Source organism: Pleurodeles waltl, chromosome 11, assembly GCF_031143425.1.
Source record: "Pleurodeles waltl isolate 20211129_DDA chromosome 11, aPleWal1.hap1.20221129, whole genome shotgun sequence".
NCBI lineage: Eukaryota > Metazoa > Chordata > Amphibia > Caudata > Salamandridae > Pleurodeles > Pleurodeles waltl.
This window is the reverse complement of record NC_090450.1, coordinates 2,857,682-2,882,143: the sequence shown is the minus strand read 5'-3', so window position 1 is coordinate 2,882,143 and position 24,462 is coordinate 2,857,682. Positions and strand designations below refer to the sequence as shown.

Genomic DNA, 24,462 nt, shown 5'->3' with positions numbered 1-24,462 from the left:
CTACGCCCAGGAGTAGATATGAAGCACCCTAGTTCCAAGGGATTCCAAGCACAGATGGATCGCTACTTCCATCTAGTGTTCAGCTCCATCTTACTGCTGTAACAGACGGACCAGTACTACGGCTTGGACTATGCCTAGGAGTAGATATGAGGCACAGTAGTACCAAGGGATTCCAAGCACAGATGTCTCACTACTTCCATCTAGTGGTCAGATCCATCTTACTGCTGTAAAACATGGACCGGTAACACGGCTTGGACTACACCCAGGAGTAGAAATGAGGCCCATTAGACCCAAGGGATTCTAAGCACAGATGGCTCGCTACTTCCATCTTTTAGGCAGCTCCATCCTGCCACTGCTTGGACTTCACCCAGAAACAGATATGAGGTACACTATTACCAAGGGATTCTAAGCAAACTTGGGTATGTAGTAATGAGGCAGGTGTTAAATAAGGGTGTGTGAAATTCATGTAAATTGTGCTTGTTCTAGTTATGTGAAATTTTGGAAAAATTAGCTGAAATTATGTGTAAATACATGAAATGCAAATCTGGCATTTAGAGCTATATCATGGTTTAAAATGCATCATCACATAATTTTTTTTGCACAAGGACACATATTTTTTCTAAAACAGTTGTTGGAAAAAAGCATTGAGAAGACCAGCCATATGTTTTCTGTTGTTTTTGTGTGTTAGAGATATTATGTTTGAATGGTTGGCATTGAAAATATGCACGAAGTGTAATGGCATCATTTTTGGAATTTTGCATAACAAGTTTACTGCGAAAGTTCCCAAATTACCCAAATTACGCTGGCATACTTTAAATTGTACCTCTTCCAATGTCGCCTCTTTTGTCTGTGATCTGCTTTAGTCCTGGACTTGGTGCTGAAGCTGCATTAGTGGACTTTGCATTGACATGCTGAGATTTGTGGCCACAGGTCGTAATGCCATGGTTCTGATGCTGAACCTCAAAAAGACTTTTGGAACGGTGGACATTATGGCCCTCATTACGACCCTTTCAGTGGGTGATAAAGTGGCTGTAATACCGCCAACAGACTGACGGTAAGTACAGCCAAATTATGACCATGGTGGTGATATCACTGATAGACAGCCAATGTACCTCACCAACTGCCAGGGCGGAAACAACAGCCACCACGGCAGTAGCCGCCTACAGCCAGGCGGAATTCAAAGTTTCACCTACCATATTACGATCCTGCAAACTGCTACCTTTTCCGGGGTAGTACCAACACCAACAAAAGCCTGGTGGAAACAGCACAAAAGTCAAAGGACTCACCATTGGAGACACAGGGAAGAACCACGCCACCATGGAACCCGAACTGCAAGTTTTCCCGATGACCTTCTATGTTATGCTCCACCTGGAAGACCAATGCCGACGAAGACGACGACGGTGAGTACAGCCGCGTAGCACACAAGCGAAGGTGGGAGGAAAAAGAGAGTGACACGGGTACGCACAACACACATCATTCACACACACAACACACATACAACCAGCTGCACTACAAAAACAATTTGACACCGCAAAAGATGGGTTATGGGAGTGGAGGATGAGGGAGTGGTCGTCAGAGGTGTATGTCTGCTGGATTTGGATGCAGGTGCAAGGGCCGTATGCTGTTGTGAAGTGGATGGCTGTTGGGTGTCTGAGTGGTTGCATTTGTGTCCTTTCGGAGGGGGGGCAGACACCGTGGGAGAGGACTCTGGTTACCTAACCCTATCATGGCTGCTGACCCCTGTGAAGAATGCCAGGACAAGGGCAGAAGAACGTTATAATGAGGCACATGGTCGAACCAGAAGGATCGTTGAGAGGACCTTTGGCCTCCTGAAGGCCAGGTTCAGGTGCCTCCATCTGACAGGTGCTACTCACCCAAGAAGGTCTGCCAGATAGTAGTGGCATGCTGCATGTTGCACAACCTGGCCCTCAGACGCCATGTACCTTTTCTGCAGGAGGAGGAGACGAGAGATGCCCCTGTGGCAGCAGTGGACCCTAAGGACAGGGAGGATGAGGAGGATGAGGATGTGGACAACAGAACATTGGTGATACGTCTGTACTTTCAATGACACACAGGTGAGACAGTGCAACTTCACATTTCTATGACTATTGGTGTATTCTGTGTGGCATTGGCAAGCTGGCATTACCCACGTCTTTCCCCTACTTACTGTTACCTATGGATATTCATTTTACAGATGTTGGTGATATGAAAACATTGTCCTGATGTGACCACAACAGCCAGCAACAGGTCATTAATTCTATGCTCATACTATGTACAGTTCATTGCAATGGTTGTACTTGTTTCAATCAACACAAATGTGCAAAACATGAAATACTAGTAGTCAAGTTTTATCCAAGAGTGTATATTGTTGTGCTAAAATATGGAGGGGAAAGAGCAATGGAATGGGGAGTAGATGGAGGAAAGTCCAAGGTATTGTTCCAGCCTGTTTGTAGCACAGGTACAGTGTCCATGGGTACATAGGAAGGGGAGCAATAGCCATTCAAGGTGGACAAGGTGACTGAGTGGGAAAGGAGGGGGACAATCAGGAAAGTCTCACTTCCTGGCGGTGGTCTTGGCAAGTGTCTCTAACTTCTGTCTGCTTTGGCAGGGGGTGGGGTCTGGTGGTCTGTGGGTCTTGTGGCGGCGCCTTCTGACCACTAGCGGCAGCGGACGTGGAGGGCTGTTCAGATGACTGGCTAGTGGTAGGGGCCCGCTGATGTGTTGTTTCCTCCCCCATGATGTTGGCCATGTCTTCCAGCACCCCTGTTATGGATATCAGGGTGTTGTTAATGGCCTGCAAGTCCTCCCTGATCCCCTGATACTGTTCCTCCTATAGCCACCTGTTCTCCTGCACGTTGTCTAGGATCTGGCCCCTCGTGTCCTGGGAATGTTGGTTGGCTCCCAGGATCTTGGAGAGTGCTTCCTGGAGAGTTGGTTCCCTGCCCCTGTCCTTCCCCTGGGGCACATCAGTCCTCCCAGTGTCCCTGTTGGCATGTGCCTCTGTCCCCTGAAAGGTGTGCCCACTGCCACTGACCCCAGGTCCCTGATTGTCTTATGGGCGAGGTGTGGCCTGGGGTCCCTGTACAGGTGGGCACACTGCTGACTGACGTGTCCTGGGGACAGAGGTCTGGGTACGCTGGGTTAGTGCTGTGTTGTTGGTTCCTGATGGGGGAGTCTCTGTGGTGGTCTGTGAGTGGGCTTGGGTGACTGGCTGTCCAGTGGTCCCTGATGGGCCTGGTAGGTCATCCAGATCCAGAAGTCCAGAGTCACTGTCATCACTGGGAGCCTCTTCTGTTGGGGGACTGGATAGTGGTGGCACCTCCTCTCCGGTGACATTGGCTAGGGTACCTGCGGGGATGTAAATGATGTATTATCCTTCAAGTGTATGACATTTGTACTTATTTAGCTTCCCCTCTATGTTTGGTGTTACCCTGATAGCTTTTGCTTGTGTATGTTGGTGTATTGTGGGATTGTTAGTTTCCCTATGCTGTGCATGCTTTAGTGATGAGTGTTCATGCAGGGCTGGGAAGGGTGTCCGTGCATTGGTACAGCATACAGGGCCTGGCATTGGGATTAGTGAGATGTGTCGGTGGAGTGTGTGGGATGTGGTGGAGTGATGGGAGTGAGGGTGAGTGTATGTGATGGCATGAAGGTATGGGGGTGAAAATTGTTAAAAGTTGACTTACCAGTGTCCAGTCCTCCACCAACTCTGGCGAGTCCTTCAAGATGCAGTATTGCCAGTACCTGCTCCTCCCATGCTGTGAGTTGTGGGGGATGAGGTGGGGGTCACCACCAGTCCTCTGTATGGTGAGCTGGTGCATTGATGCTATGGAACGTACCTTCCCCCGTAGGTCATTCCACCTCTTCCTGATGTCATCTCTTGTTCTTGGGTGCTGTCCCATGGCGTTGACCCTGTCCACGATTCTCTGCCATAGCTCCATCTTCCTTGGTATAGATGTTTGCTGCACCTGTGCTCCAAAGAGCTGTGGCGCTACCCTGACGATTTCCTCCACCATGACCCTTAACTCCTCCTCAGTGAAATGGGGGTGCCTTTGTGGTGCCATGGGTGTTGTGTGATGTTTGCTGGTAAGGGGGTGGTGTGTGTGTCTCCTTGTCTCTCTGCTCTCTTTCTCAGTCTCCTGTTGGCAATTGTTGTATGTAAGGGGTTGTGGGTAATGTGGGTGTGTGTTTCATAGTGGTGTGGGTGTGTGGTTGTGGTGTGTGTATGGTTGTCAGGTGTGTGTTTTTGGTATTATCCAATGTAGTGTTGTTTTGTATGTGGGTGTCCATTATGAGCATGGCGGTGTGTACCGCCAATAGTTTACTGCCATTGAATGTCCGCCGTGGTGATTCGTGGGTCATAACGGTGTGGGTTTTGGGACCTCCAGTTTATCACTGACCTTTGGTCTGGCGGATTTGTGTATGTGGCCGTATTCTGTCGAATTGGTGTGTATGTCTCATAATATAGTGAATGGATATTCGCCAGTGCGGTGGTGAGTTGGTGGCCGTCAGCGCAGCGGTAAGCGGGATTTACCACCAATGTCAGAATGAGGACCTATGTGTCTAGATTTTCCAAGCTGAGGACAAACTCAGAAAACCTGCACTGCCTGTGCATGCATTGCACCAATTTATAACCCCTTGCGCCACATTATGCCTGCGCCTGGCATAATATATGCAAGGGGGACATTCCCCTGTTAAGGGGACCACAAAAGAGCTGCAGTGGCATCTAAGAGATTCCACTGCGGCATTTTTTGCGGCTACTTTTAACTCCTGCACAGAGCAGGTGTTAAAAGTGGGCATACCATTACTTTCAATGGGCCCTTATGTACTGTTCAGGATTAACACTAAAATGTTGGCACTAATCCTACACAGTACATCAACAGCGTAAAAAATGTTAACGCAATTGCCCCTGTGCTATGGTGCGCAATATATTAAATACAACGCACACATGGTGGCGGTAGGGGTGCACTAGGGGAAAAGAAAAGTGGCACTGCCCTGGGTGCAGCGCCACTTTACTTAAGTCATTTCCTTTATCGTCTACCATGTCCAAACAACAGGTTAGCTTTAAAACCTAACCTTATAGAGCTTTCAAAACATTTTACACACCACGTTTACTATAACTCACTCCTACTAGGCAGCAGTGATACTATTTTCTACAGCATTCCCTTTACTATGTTAGTGTGCACTTTTTTATAACACATTAAAGCTTTAATGAAACTATGTATAACAATTATCTGCATGTAGACTGGCAAGTTATAGTTCATGGGATGTGTATATATTCACTGAAAACAACAAAGGTTAAAGGGGTGATGTAGTAAGGTGAAAATGTCCATTTCCCAAGTAACTGTGCTCTTCAGTAAACTTCTGCACCGGAAGAGACTCTGCCAGGAAGAAGGACTGCGGTGCCACTGAAAGGACGGTCACTCTGCCAGACTTCTGCACTGCTGGATAAGTGCCTTGCTGAAATGCTGCACTGCTGGGTCGCTCGCTACCCTGCTGCCCTCCTCCCTGATTCAGAGATTGGACCTGAACCTAGGTCTCTCAGACTCCGTGTGCTAGTATGCTGATCTGTTCAGAGGAACAGGGACATAACAGGTTCATAACCACTTGAACCAGCCCCCAGATCCACCAGGAGTCAGCCCATGGTCCCAAGTGGTGCCCATCATGTCTGGGACCCTTAGTGAGGCCTCAATGGTGCTGACTTTAACTTTTTGGGCTCTTCATGACAGTGAATGAGCTTGTTGGCACCAAACCTTGTCACATGCACTGCTCGCCAATGGGAAGTTCTGTAAACTTGACTCTTCACACCACAGCACTGACTGCTTGCAGGGGGGCATTATGATGTAGTTCCAGCCTGACTACCCATGACAACAACAAGATCTTCATGTTACAGCGATGACCATCCATAATGTCAGGTCTGCACCTTGAGCAACATCTGAGACAGTCTGGGACACTGCTCTTCACAGCCCCCTCAGCTGCAAAAAGGACTCTTTGCACTGGACTGAGAACGTAACTTTTCAGCGGGACTAACCTGGTCTCTCTATCTGACTTGCGCTCCATCATGGTTGGCCTGAACTTGTGACTTTCTCCTGGTCTTGCACGACCAAATGGCCGCAAAAGGCATGTTGGGCTTTTTGGCGCTTAAATCTTTAAAATTGCATATCTCTGGTTCTCCTGATTTGTGTTGGTTTTATTATATTTATTAACCTTTACTCTATTCTTCTAAATTGGTGTGGGATTTCTCTTGTGTTGTGTAATCACTTTATTACAGCTTGAAGTGCTGCGTAAATACTTTGCACTTTGCCTTTAATGCTCTGTGCCAAGCTACCATGGGGTTACACATTGGTTAGTATGTAGTTTGCTTATGTTTCATCCGGATAAGGATTCTGATTTGTGCTTGAGTGAGGTTTCACCTCCTTCAACCAGTAACCCAATTTCTCATATTAACCATTACTCCAAAGAGGAACAAATAGAAAGCAATGGTTCCATGAATTCCTTTTAGTGGGATTTCACATTTTACTCATATTCTATACTGTACCAATGTACTAAAACGAAAGTAGGAGAAAGACATCTTCTTTCTTGGGTTTACACGGGTCATTCACACATTGTACATATGACATATGAGATAACTGAAGAAGGGAGGGCAATAGCACTCAATAGGATGTGTACAGGTATGCACCAAATAGTATTTGTAGAGCTACACACTCAAACGAATGTATACAGCTACAAACTTAATAGGATGTGTACAGCTACAAACTCCAAAGGATGTGTACAGCTATAAACTCAATAGGATGTGTACAGCTACAAACTCAATAGGATGTGTAGGGCTACAAATTCAATAGTATGTGTACAGCTACGCACTCAAAAGGATGTGTATAGCTACAAAATCAATAGTATGTTTACAGCTATGCACTCAATAAGATGTGTACAACTACAAACTCAATAGGATGTGTACAGCTGCACACTCAATAGGATGTGTATAGTATGCACCAAATAGGATGTGTACAGCTACACACTCAATAGGATGTGTACAGTGCTCACCAAATAGGATGTGTACAGCTACAATCTCAATAGGATGTGTACAGCTATACACTAAATAACATGTGTATGGTATGCATCAAATAGGATGTGTACAGCTATACATTCAATAGGATGTGTACAGCTACGTACTCAATAGGATGTGCAAAGCTACGCACTCAATAGGATGTGTTACGCTACAAACACAATAGGATGTGTACAGCTACACACTCAATAGGATGTGTACAGCTACACACTCAATAGGATATGTAAGGTACGCACCAAATAGGATGTGTACAGCTACAAACTCAATAGGATGTGCACAGCTACAAACGCAATAGGATGTGTACAGCGACGCACTCAATAGGATGAGTACAGCTACAAACTCAGTAGGGTGTGTAAAGCTACGCACTCAATAAGATATGTACAGCTATAAACTCAATCGGATGTGTACAGCTGCACTCTCAATAGGATGTGTATAGTACGCACCAAATGGGATGTGTACAGATACAAACTCAATAGGATGTGTACAGCTACACACTCAATAGCATGTGTATAGTACACACCAAATAGGATGTGTACAGCTATACACTCAATAGGATGTGCACAGCTATGCACTCAACAGGATGTGCACAGCTACGCACTCAATAGGATGTGTACAGCTACAAACTCAATTGGTTGGGTACAGCTACGCACTCAATAGGATGTGTAATGCTACAAACTCAATAGGATGTGTACAGCTACAAACTCAATAGGATGTGTACAGCTACACACTCAATAGGATGTGTATAGTACGCACCTAATAGGATGTGTATAGCTACACACTCAATAGGAAGTGTACAGCTACACACTCAGTAGGATATATCTACAAACTCAATAGGATGTGTACAGCTACGCACTCAATAGGATGTGTACAGCTACAAACTCAATAGGATGTGTACAGCTGCGCGCTCAATAGGATGTGTACAGCTACGCACTCAATAGCATGTGTACAGTTCGCTCAAAATAGTATGAACAATGGCTCCTATGTGCGATACCAGCATTCCGATAAAATTTCAGTTGTACTCACATCCATATTCAGTCAAATATTTATCTACAGATATCCATTAAAAACAATCAGAAAACAGTGGATTGTGGTGGTGATGGTGAAGGCTGATTGTGAAGGAGTGAAAGAAAAAGATTACAGTGAGTGTGACGTGTGCCCAAGATGTTCTAGTTAAAACAAGGAGAACAAGTGATTGCCAATAATAGTATGCTCATTGTAGTTTATCCATTTAGATTCAGTCAAGTGGTGCGGGTTCTGTTGCCGTTTTGGTCTGATCAACCTGCAGTTCATGGGCTTCATCAGGAAAGATTTATGGGGGTGCCAGGGACTCTATCCATGAGATCTAGTGATGCAGGAAACATCCATGAAAGATCAATCAGAAGTTATGTTTGTATCATAACGGATGGCCCAGAGCTGTTGTTATAATCAATCAAGGGGCTTTCACCCATTTAAAGTAGGTTCAGGTGTGTAGGCCTTAGGTGCATACTCCACAAACATGATGGTTTAAACTTAAAGTGGCATTTGTAGGAAAGAAAGAGATCCACATTGAGGCAAAAATGTCACCCACACTGCATCCTTTATTGAGCTGTCAATGAGAAACCACAATTTCTCTCAAAAATACATGTATGTATGCATGTATGTAAGATACTTGTTCAGCATGGACCTAGATAACAGTCAATTTACAGGTCTGATACGTGGATTCAGGTTTAAGTGTTGTTCTTCCTCTTTTGTCACACTCTTTACAGTGGAAACATTCCCTCTCCTAAGACCATGCAAAATTTCTGCTGAGAAATGAAATACCTGGGAATACTATAGCTAACATACTAGTGACAAATTCAAGACGAATTATGACCTTAAGGACCAAAAAACACAAATATATAGAAGAGAAATTAGGAAAATTATACCTTCACAAAAACATATTTGTATTTAGATGATAGAGTGAGGAATAACAGTCATATTATGTTTGATAGGACAGTACAGTATTGAAAGGGTAAACTAGCCTCATAGGTGGAGATACAACAAACATAAATGTCAATAGTATAAGGTAAGACCCAAAAAAAGACCCTTGGAGAATGTCACTGTCAAGACAGACCACTGGGTGGAGGCTGCAGGTGGAAGAAAGGAATGGGCATGATATGTTCTTCACCGGAAAAGCTCTGAACAATACCTGTTGTTTTATAGTTGATATCGCCAAACTATATCAGGCAGCTTTGTCTCAAAGGAGGAAGAGACGTTAATAAAACACATCAAAATATGTACTCTGATGATGTCCAGATGAGATGGATGTATGTGGGTGCATTAGTATTTCATTCCAAGGGGTGTGTCAATGGGTGTGTCATTGATGATTCGTCGTTTGGACCTTATTATGTTTTTAGGAAATTTGCACAGACTTGGCAAGTTCTTTTTGAGTTTGCTCAGTTGATTAAGGCTTGTTCTGGTTCTTATAATGGCAACTGCAGTTATTTAGTACTTGTGGCTTGATATACCGTGAACTCAAACCAAAGGTATTGGAATGCTTTACATGAGCATCAGTTGCGTTACACAAAGACATGTTCAGGTTTGGAAGACATTGGGAGATTAAATGATTTGTGCAGAATCACTGGGTGTTGAGCCAATGCTGAGAATCAAACCTGGTTCCCCAGCTCCAAAGTTGGCAGCTCTGGCCGTTACGCCACATCCTCTCCCAAGTACAAAAGCACTTAGGGCCATATTTATGAGCCCAGTAGCATCGCATTTGCACCATGCAACGTGGTGCCTGCACGATACAACTAAAAAAATTGATTTATTAAGCCAGGCAAGGCCGCCCTGAGTGTCCCTGAGTGGCTTCTTAAATCTGGAATAAAGCAACGCAGCACAAATCACTGTGCTGCGTTACTCTGCCCCAGGGAGATGTTCCATGGGTGTTGCGTCAGTGTTCCCATGCAACATCCATTGATTTTCATGCATTCCCAGATTCACCAAGAGTGGTAGACCTATAAATGTGCCAGAATACTACGCCATTCCAGGTGAGTCAAAAAGAGGACACCGCTTTATTTCTCCTTGTTATTTCATATTTCTATGTGTGCTTCATTCTGCACAAAAACTATGCTCCCTACAACACAGGGATCCTTGCACCACAATGCAAGGGTGCATGGGTTGGCGCCACCTTTCCAAAATGGCAGCAGCACAACAACAAAGATAGGAATGCGCTGCATTCCTTTAAATACGGAACTCTTTTCCATGCCACAACACACTAATTTCTCCTATGTGATGTCATATCAAACAGTGGCAAAGGCATCCCAATAAGACTGTGAACAATTAGAAACAGCTGCCCAAAGGCAACAATAAATATTCTTACGGGCAGATGGTGCATAAACCACTTCTGTCATTTGTTTGCCCGTCTGTTCCTCAAATGCACTACTTGAACCCATACAGCCTAAATCCTTGAACCCCATCCTTCCATTGATCATGTAGTGGGCCAGTCAGGATGGCGCATTTGGATTATTTTTGGGAGCCGAGGAAGTACAAACAGAAGCTTTCTCCAAGACTGGAGAAATTTGGATAATCCCTCAAATATGCCACTTAGTCAGAAAAGAGGGTATCTCCATCACACTTAAGTAAGCCAGAGCCACCTAGATAATGGCATAAAGATGTATAAAATCTATCATTACAGGCTAGAATGATTCCATGTCCATAATAAGGGTGTGCGCCCATTAAACTACCCGCTGACAAATCATCTTATAAAAGAGTTAAAAAATTTAAAATGCAGGTAAGACTACTACAGAACTTTGTGTCTCTTTCGTACAGTTGTATTGTGTATCAATTTGGGACTACGTATATTAAGTAAACCCAGGTGGGAAGCAGCAAAATTCTGTAAAGATAAAGGATACAAAGAGAGGCACAGAGGTTCAATAATCCACACAGAGGACAGGTAGGCAAGGAAGAGCGGAGTGGATGAAGAGTGAGACTATGGAAATGACACAAAGGGTTTCACCAGGCAGAAGGAAGGTCCCTCCACAAGTGCACCACTGTTATCCAGCTCTTCACTGGGTGTGCTTCCACAAGTGCACCACTGTTAGCCAGGGCCTTCCTGGGTGTCCTTCCACAAGTGGACTACAGTTGACACCCATTCCCTGGCTGTGCTTTCACACGTGCACCACTGCTAACCAGGTCCTCCTTGGGTGTGCCTTTACAAGTGCACCACTGCTAGACAGCTCTTCACTAGGTGTGCTTCAACAAGTGCATCACTGCTAGCCACCTCTTCTCTGACTGTGCTTCCACAAGTGCACCACTGTTAGCCAGGTCCTTTCTGGGTGTCCTTCCACAAGTGGACTACAGTTAGCCACCTCTTCCCTGGCTGTGTTTCTACAAGTGTACCACTGCTAGCTAGGTCCTTCTGGGTGTCCTTCAATGAGTGGACTACAGATAGCTGGCTCTTCTCTGGTTGTGCTTTCACTAGTGCATCACCGCCAGCCAGCTTTTGTATGGGTGTCCTTCCACTAGTGGACTACAGTTAGCCCCTCTTCCCTGGCTGTGCTTCCACAAGTGTACCACTGTTAGCTAGGTCCTTTCTGTGTGTCCTTCAACTAGTGGACTACAGCTGGCCAACTCTTCTCTGGTTGTGCTTCCAGAAATGCACCACTGCTAGCCAGGTCTTCTCTGGGTGTTCTTCCACAAGTGCACAACTGCTGGCCAGATCCTCTTTATGTGTCCCTCCCCAAGTGCACTACTGTTAGCCAGCTCTTCACCGGGTGTGCTTCAAAAAGTGCACCACTGTTAGCCATGTCCTTTCTGGGTGTCCTTCCACAAGTCGCCTACAGTTAGCCACCCCTTCTCTGGCTGTGCTTTCACAAGTGCACCACTGCTAGCCAGGTCCTCCTAGGGTGGGCTATCACAAGTGCACCACTGCTAACCAGGTCCTCTCTGGGTGTGCTTTTACAAGTGCACCACTGCTAGACAGCTCTTCACTAGGTGTGCTTCCACAAGTGCACCACTGATAGCCACCTCTTCTCTGACTGTGCTTTCACAAGTGCACCACTGTTAGCCAGGTCCTTTCTGGGTGTCCTTCCACAAGTGAACTACAGTTAGCCACCTCTTCCCTGGCTGTGTTTCCACACGTGTACCACTGTCAGCTAGGTCCTTTCTGGGTGTCCTTCAACTAGTGGACTACAGCTAGCCAGCTCTTCTCTGGCTGTACTTCCACAAGTTTACCACTGTTAGCTAGGTCCTTTCTGGGTATCCTTCAACTAGTGGACTACAGCTAGCCAGCTCTTCTCTGGCTGTGCTTCCAAATGTGTATCCCGGTTAGCTAGGTCCTTTCTCGGTGTCCTTCAACTAGTGGACTACAGATAGCCAGCTCTCCTCTGGGTGTGCTTTCACTACTGCACCACTGCAAGCCAGCTTTTCTCTGGGTGTCCTTCCACTAGTGCACCAATGCTAGCCAGGTCCTCTCTGGGTGTGCTTCCACAAGTGCACTACAGCTAGCCTTAGTGACTGTGCTTTCACAAATGCACCACTGCTAGCCAGGTCCTCTCCTGGTGTGCTTACACAAGTGCACTACAGCTAGTCAGGTCCTGAATGACTGTGCTTACACAAGTGCACCACTGCTAGCCAGGTCCTTTCTGGGTGTGCTTACACAAGTGCACCACTGCTACCCAGGTCCTTTCTGGGTGTCCTTCCACAAGTGGACTACAGTTAGCCACCTCTTCCCTGGCTGTGCTTTACAAGTGTACCACTGTCAGCTAGGTCCTTTCTGGGTGTCCTACAACTAGTGGACTACAGCTAGCCAGCACTTCTCTGGCTGTGTTTCCAGAAATGAACCACTGCTAGCCAGGTCCTCTCTGGGTGTTCTTCCAAAAGTGCACCACTGTTAGCCGGGTCCTTTCTGGGTGTCCTGCCACAAGTGGACTACAGCTGGCCACCTCTTCTCTGGCTGTGCTTCCACAAGTGCACCACTGTTAGCCAGGTCCTTTCTGGGTGTCCTTCCACAAGTGGACTACAGTTAGCCACCTCCTCCCTGGCTGTGCTTCTACAAGTGTACCACTGTTAGCTAGGTCCTTTCTGGGTGTCTTTCAACAAGTGGTCTACAGCTAGCTGGCTCTTCTCTGGTTGTGCTTTCACTAGTGCATCACTGCCAGCCAGCTTTTGTATGGGTGTCCTTCCACTAGTGCACCACTGCTAGCCAGGTCCTCTCTGGGTGTGCTTCCACAAGTGTACTACAGCTAGTCAGGTCCTTAATGACTGGGCTTTCACAAGTGCACTACTGCTAGCCAGGTCCTCTCAGGGTGTGCTTATACAAGTGCACCACTGCTAGCCAGGTCATCTCAGGGTGTGCTTACACAAGTGCACCATTGCAAGCCACATCCTCTCTATGTGTCCCTGCACAAGTGCACCACTGTTAGCCAGGTCCTTTCTGGGTGTCCTTCCACAAGTCGACCACAGTTAGCCACCCTTCCCTGGCTGTGCTTTCACAAGTGCACCACTGCTAGCCAGGTCCTCTCAGGGTGGGCTTACACAAATGCACCACTGCTAGCCAGGTCCTCTCTGGGTGTGCTTTTACAAGTGCATCACTGCTAGACAGCTTTTCACTAGGTGTGCTTCCACAAGTGCACCACTGCTAGCCACCTTTTCTCTGACTGTGGTTCCACAAGTGCACCACTGTTAGCCAGGTCCTTTCTGGGTGTCCTTCCACAAGTGGACTACAGTTAGCCACCTCTTCCCTGGCTATGCTTCTACAAGTGTACCACTGTTAGCTAGGTCCTTTCTGGGTGTCCTTCAACTAGTGGACTACAGCTAGCCAGCTCTTCTCTGGTTGAGTTTTCACTACTGCTCCACTGCCAGCCAGCTTTTCTCTGGGTGTCCTTCCACTAGTGCACCACTTCTAGCCAAGTCCTCTCTGGGTGTGCTTCCACAATTGTACTACAGCTAGTCAGGTCCTTAATGACTGTGCTTTTACAAGTGCACTACTGCTAGTCAGGTCCTCTCAGGGTGTGCTTACACAAGTGCACCACTACTAGCCAGTTCCTCTCAGGGTGTACTTACACAAGTGCACCACTGCTAGCCAGATCCTCTCTATGTGTCCCTCCACAAGTGTACCACTGTTAGCCAGCTCTTCACCGGGTGTGCTTCCACAAGTGCACCACTGTTAGCCAGGTCCTCTCTGGGTGTCCTTCCACAAGTCGACTAGAGTTAGCCACCCCTTCCCTGGCTGTGCTTTCACAAGTGCACCACTTTTAGCCAGGTCCTCTCTGGGTGTGCTTTTACAATTGCACCACTGCTAGCCACCTCTTCTCTGACTGTGCTTCCACAAGCGCACCACTGTTAGCCAGGTCCTTTTTTATTGGTGTCCTTCACAAGTGGATTACAGTTAGCCACCTCTTCCCTGGCTGTGCTTCTACAAGTGTACCACTGTTAGCCAGGTCCTTTCTGGGTGTCCTTCAACTAGTGGACTACAGCTAGCCAGCTCTTCTGGCTGTGCTTCAACAAGTGTACCACTGTTAGCTAGGTCCTTTCTGGGTGTCCTTCAACTAATGGACTACAGCTAGCCAGCTCTTCTTGGGGTGTGCTTTCACTAGTGCACCACTGCCAGCCAGCTTTTTTCTGGGGTCCTTCCACTAGTGCACCGCTGCTAGCCAGGTCCTCTCAGGGTGGGCTTACACAAATGCACCACTGCTAGCCAGGTCCTCTCTGGGTGTGCTTTTACAAGTGCATCACTGCTAGACAGCTTTTCACTAGGTGTGCTTCCACAAGTGCACCACTGCTAGCCACCTTTTCTCTGACTGTGGTTCCACAAGTGCACCACTGTTAGCCAGGTCCTTTCTGGGTGTCCTTCCACAAGTGGACTACAGTTAGCCACCTCTTCCCTGGCTATGCTTCTACAAGTGTACCACTGTTAGCTAGGTCCTTTCTGGGTGTCCTTCAACTAGTGGACTACAGCTAGCCAGCTCTTCTCTGGTTGAGTTTTCACTACTGCTCCACTGCCAGCCAGCTTTTCTCTGGGTGTCCTTCCACTAGTGCACCACTTCTAGACTAGTCCTCTCTGGGTGTGCTTCCACAATTGTACTACAGCTAGTCAGGTCCTTAATGACTGTGCTTTTACAAGTGCACTACTGCTAGTCAGGTCCTCTCAGGGTGTGCTTACACAAGTGCACCACTACTAGCCAGGTCCTCTCAGGGTGTGCTTACACAAGTGCACCACTGCTAGCCAGATCCTCTCTATGTGTCCCTCCACAAGTGTACCACTGTTAGCCAGCTCTTCACCGGGTGTGCTTCCACAAGTGCACCACTGTTAGCCAGGTCCTCTCTGGGTGTCCTTCCACAAGTCGACTAGAGTTAGCCACCCCTTCCCTGGCTGTGCTTTCACAAGTGCACCACTTTTAGCCAGGTCCTCTCTGGGTGTGCTTTTACAATTGCACCACTGCTAGCCACCTCTTCTCTGACTGTGCTTCCACAAGCGCACCACTGTTAGCCAGGTCCTTTTTTATTGGTGTCCTTCACAAGTGGATTACAGTTAGCCACCTCTTCCCTGGCTGTGCTTCTACAAGTGTACCACTGTTAGCCAGGTCCTTTCTGGGTATCCTTCAACTAGTGGACTACAGCTAGCCAGCTCTTCTGGCTGTGCTTCCACAAGTGTACAACTGTTAGCTAGGTCCTTTCTGGGTATCCTTCAACTAGTGGACTACAGCTAGCGAGCTCTTCTCTGGCTGTGCTTCAACAAGTGTACCACTGTTAGCTAGGTCCTTTCTGGGTGTCCTTCAACTAATGGACTACAGCTCTTCTTGGGGTGTGCTTTCACTAGTGCACCACTGCCAGCCAGCTTTTTTCTGGGGTCCTTCCACTAGTGCACCGCTGCTAGCCAGGTCCTCTCTGGGTGTGCTTCCACAAGTGCACTACAGCTAGTCAGGTCCTTAATGACTGTGCTTTCACAAGTGCACCACTGCTAGCCAGGTCCTCTCAGGGTGTGCTTACACAAGTGCACCACTGCTACCCAGGTCCTCTCTGGGTTTGTGTACACAAGTGTACCACTACTATCCAAGTCCTCTCTGGGTGTGCTTCCGCAAGTGCACCTCTGCTAGCCAGGTCCTCTCTGGGTGTGCTTTCACAAGTGCACCACTGCTAGCGAGCTCTTCTCTGGGTGTGCTTTCACAAGTGCCCCTCTTCTAGCCAGCTCATATCTGGGTGTACTTCCACAAGTGCACCACTGCTAGCCAGGTCCTCTTTGGGTGTGCTTTAACAAGTGCACCATTGCTAGCCAGGTCCTCAATGGGTCTGCTTCAACGAATGCACCACTGCTTGCCAGCTCTTCTCTGGGTGTGCTTCCATAAGTGCACCACTGCTAGCCAGGTCCTCTCTGGACGTGCTTCTACAAGTGCACCACACCTAGCCAGCTCTTCACTGGGCATGCTGCCACAAGTGCACCACTGCTAGCCAGCTCTTCACTTGTTCTGCTTCCACAAGTGCACTACAGCTAGCCAGGTCATCTTTGGTTGTGCTTTCACAAGTGCACCACTGCTAGCCAAGTCATCTTTGGGTGTGCTTCCCACAAGTGCACCACTGCTAGCAAAGTTATCTCTGGGTGTGCTTCCACAAGTGCACCACTGCTAGCAAAGTTATCTCTGGGTGTGCTTCCACAAGTGGACACAGGTATACCAATGCTAATGTTAATGTTTACTGCATATCATGTAATTAGAAGAAACTGTGGAACTCTATACCCAATACTGTCAATCAGGAGAGACTCAAGACTAAATACAACATTGAATAAGACACACAACCTGTTGCTTTCACTGTCCAAACCTACCTTCTGGAGTAAGCTGTAGAAATGATGCAATATATTCTGGTATGACTTCCCACTCACAGCGAAATGGTAACTATTCCATTCTTCAGAAGTGTAAACTCCTTCCTCAATATCAATGTCAATTTCCTATGAAAGAGAAACAGAGTACCACAGTAAGCACACATGAAGACATAATGGCTCCTCTACTTATGTAATCACAGAAGCGTCCACAGGCAGCTATTCATATAGAATTGGAGCATTCTGATGCCTAAGACTGCTTTTCTAAGAAACATTGTAGTAAGATAACAAGAGACTTGTGCTCTGTGTGTGTGTGTGTGTGCATGGGGTGGGGCGCACTGTGCTCTGATGACTAGGGTGGTGTCTCCACTGTAAAGTATTGCTGACCTGCACTCCACATTCTTTCGCACCTCCAAACCTCTGTAAATGATGGTGTGTCATCATGGGAAACCTCCTGCACATCTGGCTTCTGCCACAAAGTTCATCCTTTTACCCTCATCAGCTACAATAAGATGACATTCACAGTTATGGTCTACATCAGGCCTCTGAGTTCAGGAATTTAAAGACTCTCTCACATTTAAGGTTTTTTTAAGAGAGCCACAGCCGTGCTGATGGCTCCTTGTGCATTCCATTAATAAATCTGCTGCCCAGTCCCTTCAGAGTGTAGCTTAAACATTTGCTGGGATGGAAAAGTCCTCTGCATGGTTAAACACATGTACCTCAGACCTGTGTGCCCGATTGTGGTATTGTCTGGATCCCTAGTGCTGATTTTGGTATCATAGGTAAACACAAATCATGCGTGTGCTATGACAGGCTTGTCTCATGGATTGCAGTCTTGCTGGACCCAAAGGAGTACCCAAAGTGCTACCCTCATAGAGGTGGAAGGCTACCACCTTCACCAAGAGTTAAGCAGCACAAGCGTGGTGGTGGCAGCATGCCGTGTAGTGATCAGTAGTAGTGAACAGGTCCTTTTTCCCTGTGTCACTGGACTGGGGCCTACAGGCTCAGTCACCTTTGTATACATTCTGCTGCTGTGTGTTGTAGAATGCTGTACAGCATTGGAGAAGTGGCTCTGCAAAGCAGACAGTGAATATTGTGATGATGCTGGCCCTGGGGCCCCCTGCACCCTTTCTCTGCCAGCCCTTTCATGGCATTGCTACCACCATGAAATCACTGGTGGAGAATGTGGTTTTAATCTCGAGGGCAGCGCTGCCCTGGTGGATTGAGACCGCCACAGCCACCAGACTGCTGGGATACCTAATTCAGGCGGTGCTGGCGGTCCGACCGTGGCACGGCCGCATGTGGTCATAGTGAGATGCTCGGACGGCAGCATTGGGGGTGGTCCCACCACCAACTGCAGGTCCGAAATGAGGCCCATATTGTTATAACATTTCCAACCTTGAAATGATATGTTTGATTTTTTTGTTCGGAAAATATATTTTGAAAAAGTGTAAATACTGCTATTTAACTCTCCACACTCGGAATACACAATCCTCTCAATAGAACAAAAGTTTGGTAAATTCAATCTTTGTTCTATAAAACTCCATGAGAATCTCACAAACATGATGGGAAGCTGGCAACAGACCTCTAACACCAGGCACTGCAGGTTGGACAGGGCCCTTTGACTTGTAGCCAGCAATGCCCTTGATACAGCAGAGGAGACACATGATATGAAGAAAAGGAACATGCTGAAGTTGGCATCCCCAAGACAACAATGTAGAGTTTAAAAAGTAGATCTTGACTTCTCAGGGAAAGGGTTCAACTGGTATGAGTTGAAAACTGTTCCAATGCATCTCCAGCATCTCCTTACAAGTATACAATCTGTGTAAATAAGCTGCATGAGTTTTGGGGAAAACATTTTTCACTCCGTAACCAAGAAGCTTGAGAAATGTTTTCACTCACACATAGAAACTGGAGTGGAGCAGACAGAGACCTCCGCAGCTAGGTATGTGAGTAGCACTTTGTAGTACCTGAGTAGTATTACTATAGTATTACTAAACAGACTACAAAGTGCAGTTTGTAAATAGCCTCCTTAATAATACATTTAATATGTTATGTATATGGTATGACCCTCAAATTCCTTCTTGTTTTTACTATATTTCATTTAGTTCTCATGCCTTCCCCTCCCCCTCAAAGACTCTAATGAATACCTTAAAAAGACCATTTGGCCACCAAGGGTTTTATGGGAATTACCCAGGGGCCAGTATACATTTCTACAGCCTGTTTCTTTCCCCCACCCTGCCAGGAGGATGCCCTACAACCAGTCTTTTCAGAAAAGCATATGGTCACGCTCTGACACATCAAAAAAGTGATGGTTGATGGCCTGGCCAGGGAAGGGACCCAACATGGCATGACTCACTTGAACTCCCGGGCCAGGGCCTCCGCAGCACCTGTATTAGCGCACCAAACATTGGAAAATGGACAACTGCTTTGATGTTCTGCACCTATTGAGACCCTCCTTACTTAATTTCCTCTGTTCTGGAAGCCTTCTGATAGACTTGTCCCCAGACCTCAGCCAAGGCAAGATGGCAGCAAGAGAGATTGGAGAATCCATTACAACCACGTTCATTGCCAGAGGCACAATCTAAGCCACTACTGTGACTCTGTGGGGGAGAGAGGTTCCATTGCCATGCGAAGCTCAGTAGAGCTCTCCAAGTGCACTTCACTTCTTTTAACTACATACTGACCACACCAGCAATTACCACATACTGTTAGCAAATTTGGAGAACCCACACTAAATAATGGTATCCTCTAAAAATAAAATCACACACAATGCCTCCATGAAAGAAATGATCACTACAGGGAAGGAAGCTAAAACGACCCGCCCCAAAGCTATGTTGGATGATCACACATTTGAAAGCAATGCCTCACACCCTGCATCTCCTGCGACAAAAGAGGATATCAAGATGTTGCTGTAGGAGATTAATAAAGATATGGGGACTCTACAGAATCAAACTGAACTTGCGGAAAGGGTGGATTTCCTCAAAACCCGCCAACTCAAGCTGTCCGATACTATGGAAGACTCTGAAAATTGATCCTGGAGAAACCACCTTAAAATCTGAGGCCTAAATATCAGACCAATTAATGCAGTGCTAGAAAACCACGTGCAAACACTATTTAGGTACATTCTGTATGCTTCAGAGAAGAAAGAAATCATGTTGGATTGAATGCACAGTTTTCACCTCATATCAACAACGTAATCTGTCGTAGATGTACTGATGAGGATTCATTTCTTTCAGCTCAAAGAAGAAATTGTCATGACAGCCAGAACAGCTGACACTATACACTCCAGAGGAGATACTTCCTCCCTCTTCCAGGACGTTTCCCCTCTGCCACTCACCAAGCAAAGACACTTCAGAGACGTAACACAACATTTGTGGAAAGAAGGCATCGACTACAGGTAGGGGTTCAGCGTAAATCTATTGTTTCCAGTGGCCAACAAACAATGCTCAGCCAAAGCTCTGGAAGAAGCCAGAGAACTCTTGACTTTCAACCCTCCAGTAGATAGGGTGGAAAATTACAGGCGCAACAATTGATGGTGAACCTAGAAGTGCAGAGTAAAGAGCAGGAGAGCAAAAACAAAACTCACTGAGAAGTCTTGAGCATCCAGCCCCCAGATAAAACTTGAAGGCACCAGACAGCGTTAACTGTTCTGCTCTTTCTGAGAGAACTGTGTATATGTGACTAAGCAAACTAGAAGAGCCCTGTTTACAGATTAAAATGAAGCCACTCTAATCCATTTGTTACAAAAATTTACAAAGGGGTTTCCCCATGACTTGCTTGTATCTTTTAAATTGCAGGTTTTTGGTGTGGCGAGGCTACTGGGCGTCTCTTGGAAGCTGCCACACTCCCTCATGTTGACCATTCAGTGTCTTCATGCTGCTATGTTCTATTTTTGACTCTTTGTTTTTTTGTTCACTATACAGTGACATTTGCTTTGTTTCCCTGTTCATTCCCTAACAATATCCATGGCTCAGATTCTTCTAAGATTGGGCACAATTGTAATAATTAGAGACGGATCTTCCAGGATGGTCTCGACTGATGGGCTAATCGTTGTGCTAACGCTGCTATGAGGCACTTGGAATGACACAACTTGATACAACTTCTCTCAATTTCCAAGGGCTAAATCCACCTATGAAATTTAAAGCCTCTTTAAATTGCTAAACACATAAAATATGTATTATTCTGCTAAAGGAAACTCATCTTATGAAGGCAGACACAAAACGGTTCAAATTGTACTTCTATATGTTCCAAATGAGTGCAGCTACTCATAAAAAGACTAGAAGAGAGGCAGTACTTTTCTAAAGGGGGTTGGTGGTGAATATTGATCAGAAGGGATGTGTTTAGTGGTACCTTAGGCACACACAATTTTACCACTTTCACTATTTTCGGTCCAAATTACAACAAGTTGCAGTTTTACAAAGCACTCTTCCCACTGGTGGCCGAATGCACTAAAAGAGACTTAACAATGGGAGGCAGTTTCAACAATGTCCTTTACCCTACACTGGATTGGTTAATAGACAGATGCAAATCTTACCTGGTGTCTCTTCTCCTAATGCAGAACATTCTGGAACTGAATTTGATCAATATTTGGATGGGAACACAAAGCAGGGAAAGAAAATATAATTTTATCCCAACATACATAAAATCCATTCACAAACTGATTCACAGACCCCGAAATCTAGAATTTTGGAGGCCAAAATAGGGTCTCAGGTGTTATTGAATTATGCCCCAATTATGCTTCCATTGAACTATCCCCAATCTCCTCCACATAGCAGGGATATCAATGGGATAGGATTTAGAGATTTGGCAGCGAGAGATTCAACTAGAACAGCACTGCAAAATTATTTTAAGGAGAACGATATCAGGATTTATCATGGGACATCATTTGGGATGGGGCAAAAGCTGTGCTCTGAGAAGAGTTGATATCACATACTGCAACTTTCACCAGACTGGCAAAAGAAAAGAGATTAGATCTACAAACTAAATTTAGGTTGTTGGAATCTTTCTATAAATCTACAGATTCCAGTAAAGTCTTTAGAGAGCTCCATACAATTTGTGGGGAGCTAGACCAAGTCTATATAAGCTGCAAATAAATTCTATATTTGCTGCAAAAAATTGCCCTATCACAAATAGAAATAATATGAAAAAGGAGACAAAGTGAACAGGTTATAGACCTATAATCTGTGACATTGGCAAACCCGAAACCATATCTCCATGTCTCTCAATTGAGGGGTTGGTGTCATCAGGGGGTGAAGAGGATGAAAATGATGTTACCATGTATAGTTGACAACAAATTAGCGGGATGGTATTCTGTGAAGTGCCTACCAATGCCTACCCTATATATTTGTTTACAGATAGTTGTGTTTTGCTCAGATGCTATTTGATGATGACTCCATGTCCTGGATTAAAAAAAAGACATAAAGGGCCTGATTCTAACTTTGGAGGACGGTGTTAAACCGTCCCAAAAGTGGCGGATATACCACCTACCGTATTACGAGTCCATTATATCCTATGGAACTCGTAATACGGTAGGTGGTATATCCGCCACTTTTGGGACGGTTTAACACCGTCCTCCAAAGTTAGAATCAGGCCCAAAGTGTTCTTGTAAACAAAAAAGGAGATAGTCATTCATCGTCCAGTGTTGGGGGTTCAAGGAAGGAACATAGTGCACACTGAATGCTGCTTGCCTTAGCCAATCTATCTTGCTTAATGAGCCATATCCACCCAACATCTCCTCTTTCACTCAAATGTCCAAAAACAGGATCCTAAATAGGACCTTAAATTCTATTTTGCTGGTCCTTACCTTGATCCCATATCCATTTAGTCCCCTGTGCCCATTTGGCTTGTTTTCTTCTAGCTCCTTAAAGGTAATTGATGCTGGGGTTGCACCATCTGGGCCATAGGCTTCAACTAGGATAATCCGGCTGGAGTCAGAAATCATAGCAGAACTTTTGGCAACAGTCACAGCTGTCTGAAGGTTGTCTCCTAAAAATAAAACAGAGAAAAAGCTTATAGTGTTGCCTTTTATATCTTAAAAATAACCACACACAGTGTGCACCACATGCTGTCTGCAGTTTCCAGGTTCCCTCACTAATCCAGGAAGGCTCTTTATACCCACTCTTCTCAGAAAGTAGTAGCAGGAAGCTACTTGAATGCAGAATAAATTCAGGAAGGGTGATGCTTCCCTTTAAACAACTACAGCATGGCTCCATTGCTACATACTTCATTTACCCATGAGCTACATGCAGTAATGGCTAACCGTACAAGTTTCTCTTACATGGAGTACAGGTAAAGCATGGCAACAGAGGGACACAAATGAACTAGAAGTGGTTCAAGCTTCCCTTACACATAGAACTGGTACTTCATGGAGGCAGTGGTGCACATGTTAGGCACATACTGACCACCTGCAGTACTGGCAGTGGTTTAAGCTTCCCTCACAATAGAACAGGCATGCACCAGTGGTCCACACTTCACTCACATACTGACCACATGCAGGGCTGGCAGTGGTTCAAGCTTCCCTCATATATAGAACAGGTACATCACGGCAGCAGCAGTCCACACTTCACTCACATACTGACCACATGCAGTGCTGGCAATGGTTCAAGCTTCCCTCACACATAGAACAGGTACATCACAGCAGCAGTGGTCCACACTTCACTCACATACTGATCACATGCAGTGCTGGCAGTGGTTCAAGCTCCCCTCACAAAAGAACAGGCATGCGGCAGTGGTCCACACTTCACTCACATACTGACCATGCAGTACTGGCAATGGTTCAAGCTTCCCTCACACATAGGACAGGTAGAGTGTGGGAGCAGTAGTGCACACCACTCACAAACTGGCCACACACAGGACTAGCAGTGGCTCAAACATCCCTTACACATAGAACATGTACTTCATGGAGGCAGTGGTGCACATGTCAGGCACATACTGACCACATGCAGTGCTGGCAGTGGATCAAGCGTCCCTCCCAATAGAACAGGCATGCACCAGTGGTCCACACTTCACTCACATACTGACCACATGCAGTGCTGGCAGTGATTCAATCTTCCCTCACACATAGGACAGGTACATCACAGCAGCAGTGGTCCACACTTCACTCACATACTGACCATACAGTATTGGCAGTGTTCAAGCTTCCCTCACACATAGGACAGGTACAGTGTGGGAGCAGTCGTACACCCCACCCACATACTGAACACACAGGACTAGCAGAGGTTCTAGATTCCCTCACACATAGAAAAAGTACATCACAGCAGCAGTGGTCCACACTTCACTCACATACTGACCATGCAGTACTGGCAATGGTTCAAGCTTCCCTCACACATAGGATAGGTAGCGTGTGGGAGCAGTAGTACACGCCACCCACATACTGACCACACAGGACTAGCAGTAGCTCGATTCCCTCACACAAAAACAGCTACAGCATGAAGATAGTATGGAAAACGTGCACTTGCTGTTCAAGCTTTCTTACACATACACATGCATAGGGCAAGAATAAGACTAATGCTCACTTATACAGTTGTGAGAATATCCCAAAAAGAGACAATAAAAACGTATGTAGATGCGTTCCCAAAGATTTTTTCGCTAACATTGTCAAAACGGTTGATTCCATGAAGTGTCTTGG

The 24,462-nt window shown here is 46.1% G+C and overlaps 1 protein-coding gene across 3 annotated transcripts in view; it reads right to left on the bottom strand.

Moving 5' to 3' along the window:
* Nucleotides 1-24,462, bottom strand: part of LOC138265203 (probable cation-transporting ATPase 13A4) — a 267,665-nt gene that overhangs the window by 89,934 nt on the left and 153,269 nt on the right. For all 3 annotated transcript variants that reach the window (XM_069212748.1, XM_069212749.1, XM_069212750.1), the window contains 2 exons: nt 22,639-22,820; nt 16,839-16,961 (listed from right to left, as the gene is read on the bottom strand). In XM_069212748.1, the coding sequence (XP_069068849.1) occupies nt 16,839-16,961; nt 22,639-22,820 (305 nt within the window). The remainder of the gene's footprint in view (nt 1-16,838; nt 16,962-22,638; nt 22,821-24,462) is intronic.